Genomic DNA, 12,232 nt, shown 5'->3' on the forward strand with positions numbered 1-12,232 from the left:
CTCGGACATTTATGTTTTCAAACTGATAAGTAAGGGAGGACTGAAATCGAAAAATGAAGGTATAGGGAACGGATTAAGATGACGGAAACGAAAAATACGCTTCTAAAAAATAAAAGTTAGAAGACGCGCCAATGTCATGATATTTCTTTAATCAGAAGTCTGCGAATGAATTCACTTAAGACGTGCCAAGCTTAGATATCAATGATAATAATAATGATGATGATGTTGGTGTGTGTGTGTGTGGGGGGGGGGGGGGGGGGGAGATGATGATGATGATACCCACCTTGCCAGGCCCATGCACTGAGAACGAACCAGAACGAGTTGTAGCACGTGAACGACTCTGCCTCCCGTATAGTTGCCTCGCCGTCCTTAGCCATCCGCCGCCACTCGTAGGGGTTGCAGTGGCAGATGACGTACACGATGGTGCTGACGGCGAGGTAGGCGAGTATGGACAGGAGCCACACGCTCTGGTCAAGCGGGGTGAAGACACGCGACAAGCGGTCCCCCAAACTCGGTTGATAAGACGTTGGCTTTTTCATGACGATGACGGGGCCAAAGTTTTGGATGGGTATTGAGAAGTCCACAGCATCCCTCCTGTTGGAAGTGACGGTGAGCGGGGCAGCTGCCATGTCAACTTTCTGGTGAAACAATCGAAGATCACAAATAGAGTATAGTCCTCCATATACGTAGTTAAGAATCATCACTGATTCATAAGAAATAACCCGATTATTGATTGCTAAACACGTACATGGTGTAGGCACAGGGGAGGGCGCCATTCCAAAACCTTTAAAAAAATATGCTTCGGCAAAAATGAAAACATAATTCATTGAAATGAAAATAAATTCCTGAAAGTTGGTTAAACACGGTTTTAACGTTTGAGAACAATCAAGAATAAGCGTCTTATGTATGTAGGTGACCATGAAATATATCATGAATTGTTATAAGCACATATATGCGAATCAAAATTTTACTAGTATTTTGATACGGAAATGTATTGTTAGTTTTAGTGCACGCACATTATACAGGACTTCACCGACGATGCCGTCCCACGTTCCATTCCGTCGAGTCCCGAACACCCCGTGGCCTTGGATGTGCAGCGTGTAGTCGAAAGGCACGAGTTTCCCCATCTCGTCCAGGATATCCTTCATGAACCCTTCATAGTCTCTGGGGTCAGTGGATCCGGCCTCCCCGCCCACCTGTCGCAGGTATGGCGGCACCTGTGAGAAAACAGAAATTTAAAAAATATATACTGCGAAATCGACGCAAGAGGGCATAAGCGGTTCATGAGAAAATCTGTAGCATTAGAGAAAATGATACTGAATACTTCTGATTCGATGATACATAACAAAACTGTCAACTGTGACTATAAAATCAACATCATCGTGAAGATTATTTGTCATGAGTAAGTGAGTGAGTGAGTGAGTATGGTTTTACGCCGCTTTTAGCAATATCCCAGCAATATCACGGCGGTAGACACCAGAAATGGGCTTCACACATTGTACCCATAGTCGGGAATCGAACCCGGGTCTTCGGCGTGACGAGCGAACGCTTTAACCACTAGGCTACCCGACCGCCCCTTGTCATGTGGGATTCGTTGTCTAAGCGTCTAAACTAAACAGAAATATTTTCCTCTGTACAGCTCCACCACGTAATCTTACAACAAAAGAAGTAAAGGTGTGAATGGTAACTTTAACACGTTTTGAACAGTATTTCAATTTTATCACAGCATATTCATATGTCCACCATCATAACGGACATTCGAAAACAATACATACCAAATAAATATATATTTTGGCCTTCAGTCATACAATTTATTCGCCTAATGGCAATCGCAAGTTATCAAGATTTAAAATAAGTCATGTTATATTTCAAGTATGCCTCCAAGAGCAGAAATGTGTTTAAACGTGAATCTATTTATAAAATGATCCAGCACTGTACAATATACACTTCGTGTATTGGGTCTATGGCCATAAAAAAAAGATTTGAATGTCATATTGATGTCTGAGGAACGCCCAAAGTGACAGATCGTTGACAGAGGTTCAATACTATCAGATATGGTGTAGTGGGAATATATTGTGTGAAAACTTACCAGAATAGACGAGATGTTTAGGCTCAAGCCCTGAAATGAAAACAGCATAATTACTAATGGGTAGATCGGAGGTTCATTTCTTGTGTTTTACGCTGCGCTTGACTAGGGGGCATCACAGGTACTAATGTGGAGAATCGAACCCGGGTCTTCGGCGGGACGAACCAACGAGTTAACCACTGGGCTACACCCCCACAGAATAATACACCCATGCGATTCTCGTTATCACCTTTACAGTGTTATCATTGTAAGAAAGGTTTTGATTTTCAAGAATGGACGTGAATGTAAGCTTGCTGATAGTGAATGTAGTGACAATGCATAGGTGTTCGTCAAGAACAGCTTCCTGGCAACCCACAGATGGTCGTCAAGAACAGCTTCCTGGCAACCCACAGATGGTCGTCAAGAACAGCTTCCTGGCAACGCATGGATATATAATACGTCAACAACAGTTTCTTGATAATGCATGAATATACGTCAAGAATGGTTCATTGGCCACGCATGGATATAGGTAAAGTACAGTTTGCTTAAAAACTATTTCTATTTTAAACACGCGATAATCCATTCAATGCCATGAAACCTCCCAGAAAGGATAGGGAAACCATATCAGATTCCTGCTATTTCAAACCTCAGTTTGGGAGAACCGACATAAATAGCTGCAATTCCACAGTGTAAACCATTGCTCACTAATTATACAAGAATGACTGTAGCAGCCAGACTGTGTGTAGAGACGGGCTTTGCTGTATTAATTACTTCGCGCAACACCTGGCTTCACATACACTGAAAGTATAATAGATTATGTTATATAATGTCCCTGTCTGTAGTGTGCTGGAGGCCGTCGCTGAAGTTAACAGGCGGTCTAAGGCCTAAATCCTCCAGAGACATATGCTAAATCTTTGCTCATTCCATGTTAAACAAATTGATTTTCCTTTATAATGACATGATCAAGCAGAAGATAGTGTGTTGATGAAGATGCCAGGGACGTTTCCCGAAGGGATCTCAGGGCTACGATAGACGTGGCGCTGCCGTTTCTTTGAGCAAGAGGCGCTACTAGAGTTGAAACAGGTGATGCGGAGATTGGCATATGTTCCAGTGCTGTCATCAGTGCTCGAAAAAGCTGCCAAGTAATATTTCAGGCGAGCCTCTATTCAAGTCACCTATCCCGTCCATCACACACACACTTATTTGCCAAACCAATCTAAATTCATTTCTTTATAAGCATCGTTTTTTTTGTTTTTATTGGTCGAATTTCATAATGCGTTTTTTGGGGGGTTTTTTGCTCAAATGTTACATTTCAGTTTCATTTGTTTCTCGGTAATTCAAATATTGTTTACCAGCTATGCTAAATGTAATAAAAAATGTTATTGGCAAGGTCATCTTGCCGAACTAGACTGGAATTTCATGGCTCGGCAGTAGCGACACCTGTGGCTATTTCGAGTTATTTCCCGTCTATGTCCCTCTTACTGATCAGATTCCAACTATCATATTACCTACATTTGCGGCCCGTGAAGATCCGGGGTAGAATAGGTCTTCAGCAACCCATGCTTGCTGTAAAAGGCGACTATGCTTGTCGTAAGCGGCGACTAACATGACGAACGGGATCGGGTGGTTTGGCTCGCTGACTTGGTTGATGCATGTCATTGATCCCAATGGCGTGGATCGATGCTCATGTTGTCAATCACTGGATTGTCTGGTCCAGACTTCATTATTTACAGACCGCCGTCATATAGCTGGAATACTGCTGATTGCGGCGTTAAACAACAAACAAACAAACAAACACCCCTACATTTGCTTCAAACAAAATGGCGGCGACCAGTCAAAACGGTCTGCTCGACAATCAAGACCTATATTGTTACAAAACGGGACTTATCTAGCGAAGAGCATCAAATTACTTTAGCGCCTTGATTGAAAACATGAACAGATTTGGAAAATACCTGTCGACGCGCAGTTGACGTTATACATATTTTGCAAATCCTACAGTCGACCGAAATCTGCACGGCAGTTTTTACGAAAGATAGCCCAGTCAAAACAGAACTCCGAAATTCCAGCCTAGTTCGGCAAGGGTGGAAACTGACACTTTTAAAGTCAGTTATTCCCTTTCCTCGGGAAGATGAGGAAAGGTGAGATTGAGTGGGTATCCATGGGTAACGAACGAATTCATTAAGTAATACAAACTGAATCATGTTCGCAATGTTAATGTAATTTAATTACTTTTTACTTTAATTAATGCTGGTTCACTAAACTAGAGGGAGAGGCATTGTCAAAGAGTATTTAATGAGGCATTGTGAGAATAAGGATTTATTGAGACATTGTGAGAATAAGGATTTATTGAGATATTGTGAGAATAAGGATTTATTGAGACGTTGTGAGAATGAACATTTAATGAGGCCATGTGAAAACAAGGATTTATTCAGACATTGAGAGAATAAGGATTTATTGAGGCACTGTGAGAATAAGGATTTATTCAGACATTGTGAGAATAAGGATATATTGAGACATTGTGAGAATAAGGATTTATTGAGACATTGTGAGAATAAGGATTTATTGAGACATTGTGAGAATAAGGATATATTGAGACATTGTGAGAATAAGGATTTATTGAAACATTTTGAAAACAAGGATTTATTGAGACATTGTGGGAATAAGGATTTATTGAGACATTGTGAAAATAAGGATTTATTGAGGCACTGTGAGAATTAGGATTTATTGAGACATTGTGAGAATAAGGATTTATTGAGACATTGTGGGAATAAGGATTTATTGAGACATTGTGAGAATAAGGATTTATTGAGGCACTGTGAGAATTAGGATTTATTGAGACATTGTGGGAATAAGGATCTATTGAGACATTGTGAGAATAAGGATATATTGAGACATTGTGAGAATAAGGATTTATTGAAACATTGTGAAAACAAGGATTTATTGAGACATTGTGGGAATAAGGATTTATTGAGACATTGTGAGAATAAGGATTTATTGAGACATTGTGGGAATAAGGATCTATTGAGACGTTTTGAGAATGGGGATTTATTGAGGCATTGTGAAAATAAGGATTTACTGAGGCATCGTGAAAATAAGGATTTATTGAGGCAATGTGAAAACAAGAATTTATTGAGGTATCGTGAAAATAAGGATTTATTGAGGCATCGTGAAAATAAGGATTTATTAAGACGGTTTGAGAAAAGGATATATTGCGACATTTTAAGAATAAGGATTTATTGAGACATTGTGAGAAAAAGGATTTATTGAGGCAATGTGAAATCAAGGATTTATTGACGCATTGTGAAAACAAGGATTTATTGAGACATCGTGAAAATAAGGATTTATTGAGGCTTAGTGAAAATAAGTATTTATTGAGGCTTTGTGAAAACCATTTACTAGCGCAAGCGCAGCTTACCTAGGGAAACCAGTCTGAGTGTCGCAGGATGTAGTCATATAGGGACCAGTTCAAAAGTACGATGTCGGATAAAAAACTTAATTCATTTATATTTTGAGGCATACCACCTCAATACCCCGCATCACCAAAGCTGTGGTTATATACGTGCGCGGGGAAGGTGACGACCGACCAATATTCATAATTGCGTCAAAATAAGAATCATTGTATCATGATATAATAAGAGTTACTTTCCTAATAATTAAGCGAGTACAGGTTTACGTCCACATTTGCATCGACAACATCTACAATGACGGCCAAATAATGCAAGTACTTGGAACAAGTCCGCTGTATTTTCTGTAAATATGTTTTATGGTCTTTGTAAATTGGTAATAATTGTGTTTTGGAAATGCGATGCTGGGAGTGGTAAGTCACCGGAACCTTCTGACTTTCATCTCCATCAACTAATGGTCTACTAATGTAGTGTGCATGTTTATGCTCGTGTTTCTGCAGACTACTTTAGCCGGCAGATGGGTGCTAGTGTCGTTTTACCTCTTCAACACCAGCGCCTAAAAAAACATACCAGTTGTCTGGAAAAAAAAGTATTTTCAGTGAGCTCCTAGCAGCGATATTTTTTCATGAACGGTATGGAAGCGTAGCTCGCAGTCAGGAGGCCGCTGTTCCTTTACCACAGGTGCCAGTTTGTGTCGGCGTGCCAGGAATAGTTTGAGAGACAGGTCAAAATGTCTAGTCCAAACACACGTGTGCTCTGTGTGGGCATCGGATCGGGTTTTATACCATGTGTGAATAACTTTGAAACCGAGATTTGTCGAAATATAGTTCTTCGTATCGCATAACATAATGAATTGCGAGATAACTAGGAGCCGTGGGGGGTTTATAAAACAAGACATGTGGGCCCTACAGTCAAGGTGGTGAGTTGAGGTGAGGTGAAATGAGGTTTAACGTCGCGTCCGAGATTGTTGCACTCATATAGCGACGTGCATGTACGTGTGTGTGTTTGTGTGGCTGTTTACTAGTCGGGACTGATGCCGATTTATAGTGCTAGCTCACTGAGATACCATGCCGCAGTTTAACATGAATATCCCACTCAGACACAGTATACTGACTCCGAGCCGACCAGTCCTTGTTTTAGCCCCTTAATGCCGAGCACCAGACTGGGTAACAACAAGTACCATCTTTAAACGTCTTTTGGTATGACGCGACCGAGGATCGAACCCCGGACCTTCCATATCAGAAGAAAGTCGTCTGGGCCCCAGTAGCCAAGAAAAGATCCCGTGTAAAGTAGAGTAACGGGGGATTCAACAGTGGAAGGAGTGTGTGAGTGAGTGAGGTTTTACGCCGCTTTAAGCAATATTCCAGCAAAATCACGGCGGGGGACACCGCAAATGGGCTTCACACATTGTACCCATGTCGGGAATCGAACCGGGTCTTCGGCGTGACGAGCGAACGCTTTAACCACTAGGCTACCCGACCGCCCCAACAGTGGAAGGAAAACCTTTTCAAAATTGATATATAAAGACCAAACTCTTTCCATAAGAAATCGAGTGTACTTTTCCGACCGTATCGTAAACATGTGTTTATGAATCACTCAAATAATGATGTTACCAGGTGTTCGTGAAAAGATCAAAGTATCCTGCCCCACCGGTGGCACCCGTCACAAACACATGCACAGGTAAATGATCGTTGAAAATGTCCCCCCATATGTCGACCGTAAAACCCCTTGAAAGCTTTACTGAGGCCTTGAATGGTGTAACCTTGATAAAAAACAACAACTTTTGAGTTGGAGTCGTATGACGCTCTTTGAAAGCAAAGGTACAAGTGCATCACTGATATTAAAAAAAATGACATGAATTTAAGGTTTCACACTAGTAATGCAACTTAAACTATAAGATGTAAGCCAGCCGAAACCTTGATCTGATTACACCGCCGATGCTTTTGTTATCAGAAGAATGCATTATGATATAAATACAATAACTCATTCACAAGCAACAGCCCAAATGGCCCTGTAGACACTTCGAAACAATTTGATCCTCTCCAAACCTTGGAACAAAATGTAGGCATCAGTGGTAAACACATCACTCGCAAATTGGCTCATCCTAATCTGACATATAGAAAGAACATAAGCGATTCACGAGAAGGTATGGAGTTCATCACCTTCAGACGCTCAGCCCTATTGCAAAGGTCAAGACTCGCGAGACTTGGCATGCACGAGAACGCTGTGAGACTTGCTTTTCCCCGCGGTGCTACATTGCCGTAAGATTGTGTTTATTAACTGGATTGTAAAAGTGAGATTGGTGCACTGACGGTTATCAATAAAAGAGCACACACTTCATCGCAACGTTCCTATATTCATTCAGATTTTCACCCACAATGCAACATAAAGCTCTGCGGAGAAACCTGGAAAAGAACAAAGGAATACTTGTTAATTGATGTGTTTCCTTTTTTGTTTCCCTCAGTATATTCATAGATGAGTGTGCAAGACTTTAAGCATAATATATATTGTAGAGATATGTGGCTTGGCTGATAAGGAACTTAATATATTGGACTTTATACATTGGACTGTTGGTTGCACCAAAACGTCACCAATAGCGCGTCATTTCTGAAAGAAAGGATTAGCTACTTTCCTTAGACTGAGTGTGGCACAAGGTTATCCCCATGTGCACAGCCAAAGACATTTGTTAGTAATCTCCAGAGTATGGCTGTAGACTCATAGCCAAGTAGATAAAAGCCGCCTTATGTCAAATTACGACTTACACGTGGTCTCGAAAGAGGTATTCGGGCAGCACATGAATAAGAATTCCATTGATCGTTGGTTTGCGTCCAAGATTCGGCCCAATTATTTTTTTGGTCGGTCAGCACCAGACAAGTTCTCGTCTTTGACATTCACAACTTTACACCCCCATCAAGCTGAAGCCGTGATGCACTGCGGGTACTGCGCAGTTCTAAACTGTGCCATAAGCCCAAGTCACTAACATGGTGTCTATTGGACAGCTATCGTAGATATGTCAAGGCATTTTATCTGAAGTCGCGTTTTCCGCGCGTGGTTGAATGGAACCTGTTCTATTTTCAAGTGCTGATATTGCATCATGTTTAAAGGTGTCTCAAGACAGTTCCATGACTGGTTATACGACAACCACTACCGGCATATAACATCAGTGTCAAGTCTTAATTAAAAAACTACTCCCCAGGGAGTTGAGAATGTAGTCTAAGTGCACGTTATTCCGTTGACCAGACTAATAAAATGTCATGCTCTTGGGGGAAGTCTGGCTGTGTAAGAAGACAACACATTGTTAATCTAATTATTTTCAGATATCCCACCATGCACCACGCAGATGCCACCATCACGCCATTGTTCACCTGATGTCATACTTCCTGCCAGGATTGAGAACGCTACCAGGTGGCTGGAAAATATCAGAACGAGGCTGGCCCATCTGACAGGAAGTGCACCGCGCTGACTGCCTATCAATAGTTTTTTGTTTACATACCTGTTTGTCGGAAACGTACGCGCCTTGGTACCAGCTGAATATCGCACGTCCGTGTTTACTATATCTCTTAATGAGTTGAGGACAGGGACGGCTCAACGGTGTAGCCGTGACAGGGGAGTTTGATCGGATCCCAGATACACCCTGATCTTTGGTTTGTCAGCACTTGTGAGTTTTACCAAAGGGGTAAACACGAACCTGCGTCACTTTCCACCAACATTTGTTTGGTTTACGCGACTGGTACATTATTTCAGTTATATCACGGCGTGTCAGCTTGATGTCAGAGGAAGGCTAGAAGTGGTTTTGGTCTTAGACGTGTACGATGTTGCCGAGGCCAACGACAGCAGCGTGGTGCCGACAAACCTGGAAACCTTTCTGGGCGAATCCGGGACTCGAATCAACGATCAGGTGTTCCTGGCACACCTAAGGGACGGAACTCTGCAGAGCGAAATGCGACAAGTAGGCCTCTCGTGCATAAAGCTACCACACATTAATATACATGAACATCTGTTCAAAGGGGATTTTACATTGAAGTCGCTCACTTTTAACTAAACAAGTGACTGTCTACTGGTTTTAGACAGTTGTGTGATCATTGTCGTAACTGCACCAGTTTTATTACCGATCTTACTAGTACTATTTTAAGCCCAGCTAGATTGTTGGCATAGAATTCCATATCTATCGGCAAACTACCTTTTACATTCCTCACCGGGAACGTGGAACAGGATAGGCCTGTTTAACCAGTGGGATTCAATGCCTCAGACATTACAGCACTTGAGATGATAAAAAACCATACACGTGCTATAAACATATTCTGTTTATTTTGTCATTTCCTGAAATCCTGTACATTATGCTACAACAGGGAGTACATAGGAAGGGTCCTTCACAAATACCCATTGGCTGGGATCTTCAGGCAATGGTCAATAACGTTCCATCCATATCACAGGGTCCTGTTAGGCTTGGAGTATGGGTATTAGCGTTGTGTCGGAACATTGCCATCAGTTCCTTACGCTAGTACTGGACAAACTGCAAAGAGGAGGATGACAAGACCTATGTGTAGACGTTGCCGACGGTAGTGGCATCGCTCTTCTGCCTCAATGACACTTGGTATGAATCATCGATATCATACCATTACCTCTTATACGTCGACTTGGAATGGCCGCGAGGTATGATTAGGTATTTGTTGAGTTCATACATTCTCTGGAAAGGGAGACCGCCTCCGTGGTCTAGTGGATAGAGCGTCGGCACTGAGAGGCGAAGGTCGGTGGTTCGATCACCGGCTACATTATACCAACAGATGGTACTTGTTGTTACCCTGCCCGGGCGCGGCCAGACGGGGATAAAGCAAGGACTGTCAGTATACTGTGACTGACGAAACCATGTTAAACGGCAACATCGAATCTCAGGGAGCTATCACTATAAAACTAGCATTTGTCCGTAAAAAGTACAAACAGACATACACTCGCACGAAAACGCACACACGTGCATGCACGTCGCTATAAAAGTGCAATAATCTTTAGCTCTGCGTCAAAACCCAATTTCACCTACCCTCAACTCTTGAAAAGGATGGCGTATGTGACCAAAACTATATCAGCAGCCTTCGATTGAAGAATTAACCTGTTGGCATGACAACACTGTACAATCCTGGCTCCTGGCTTATATTAAACATGGACATTGAGTGAGTGAGTGAGTTGGGATGCACAGTATCTCAGCTTATTGTGCCAGGAAAATCCATCTCATTGAAATCAGATTTTTTACAGAAGCGGTTCCTGGCATAGGAAAGGGAGGAAACTCTACACAGCGCATAACAGCACCTTCGACATTTGGGCCATCGGTGCCCAACATGACCTGGACAAACCAGGCTTGTCCAAACTCTGTATTACCCATACATCACAAAGCAAGACACCAAGCTGTACTTATCCTTATAATTTACTACCAAAGTGTTACATTATGTAACAAAAACAAGACATGACAACATCAAGGTACAGGCGGCGCTAACCTCTCACGAAACCCATAGAACATTGATTGCGTGTGATTCTCTGATATCGTCACATCACTTTCAGCTTAGAGGTTTCATATGAAAGCTTCTGTGTGTAAAAAATACCGTTTACAGGAAAATCGGCAGTTTGCAGCACCACATTATACTTTTAATGTTCAGGTCTTCGCCAGGATCGCCTGACGAAGCCCGCCAGCACACTGAAGAAATGCACTCGCTGGTTTATGTACGAGTCACGGTACCACTCATCAAGCCCAACACAAACAGTTTATCTCTAACGCGCATAACGGCCTCGTTGTAGCATATAACGGTCTGTACAGATGTATTTTGAGTTTTCACTTTTCGATCAAATTAGAACCAGTCGGTTGTCATTGCCTATGTGGCCGACTGCCAAAAGTCATTTCCCTCTTAGTTTGCAGGATTGCTTTCACGGAGATAGGTTCTAATAGAGCGGTTTGAAACCTTGCGTGAAATCCGATGTAATATATAATCGATTGTGCTTTCAGCGAGGCTGCTAAGTGACAATTGCTCTACAGCTCTATTAAATGCCCTCATGCTGTGCAACAATTAAACTGCTTTACCGTAAATCTTAGGGTTCTTGTACGCGCATCTTCTAGACACTTCCTGACATTATTAAACTGACCATTACATTAGCATGAATCTCTAAAATATGCTCTCTTTTTACTTGCACTTAGTCTGGTGGTTATTCAGATCAGGTCTTTCGGTGTGTTTTCCTTTATCAAAATTGGCGTGTAATCGATGATTTACGGTATTTCCAACTATGTTTGTTCTTTCATTGATCTTGAACAAACTTTCAATTTCTAGCCCGGTCAACTTGATTGTATAGCGGTCTGAACGAAAATTGAGACTGGGAATTCCGCCATCGTTCAGCGAATTGGACATCCCGCTTGGTAGCTGACTGCTACACCGAGAATAATACATTTTGGGTTTCAGTTCTTTTCATAACTGCCTCGAGATGTCTTCTCATTTGTGCATCTGATGCCAAACACAGTTATTCCGGACTTTTATTTTTTTCAAAATATAGGTTTCTCATCTGTCGAAGGAACTTCTGAGGAATCGGATAAACGAGACTGGTTACCCTCTGGCGTTGACGTTTAATATTTAATACCTAATACAACACTGCCACAACATCATAGATCGCAACGAATGTTTTTCACAAAGTGTAGCCATATGTGGAATAGAATCCAGGTCATATCTGTGACGGTGGGATGGTGAAAACACTGGATCATCCAGGGCTACCGGAGCTCATCTTGAAATAA

General features: G+C 42.0%; 1 protein-coding gene across 3 annotated transcripts in view; it reads right to left on the reverse strand.

Annotated features, from left to right (window-relative positions):
- Positions 1-12,232, reverse strand: part of LOC139442932 (glutamate receptor 3-like) — a 31,101-nt gene that overhangs the window by 8,177 nt on the left and 10,692 nt on the right. For 2 of the 3 annotated variants that reach the window (XM_071223854.1, XM_071223853.1), the window contains exons 2-4: positions 2,090-2,119; positions 1,017-1,217; positions 284-638 (exon numbers count right to left, since the gene is read on the reverse strand). In XM_071223854.1, the coding sequence (XP_071079955.1) occupies positions 284-638; positions 1,017-1,217; positions 2,090-2,119 (586 nt within the window). Of the gene's footprint in view, positions 1-283; positions 639-1,016; positions 1,218-2,089; positions 2,120-8,834; positions 8,864-12,232 lie in introns of those variants that run through there. The other variant, XM_071223855.1, reaches the window with a different exon arrangement.

The sequence above is a fragment of the Haliotis cracherodii genome, unplaced genomic scaffold, assembly GCF_022045235.1.
Source record: "Haliotis cracherodii isolate W230 unplaced genomic scaffold, xgHalCrac1.p SCAF_5, whole genome shotgun sequence".
Lineage (NCBI taxonomy): Eukaryota > Metazoa > Mollusca > Gastropoda > Lepetellida > Haliotidae > Haliotis > Haliotis cracherodii.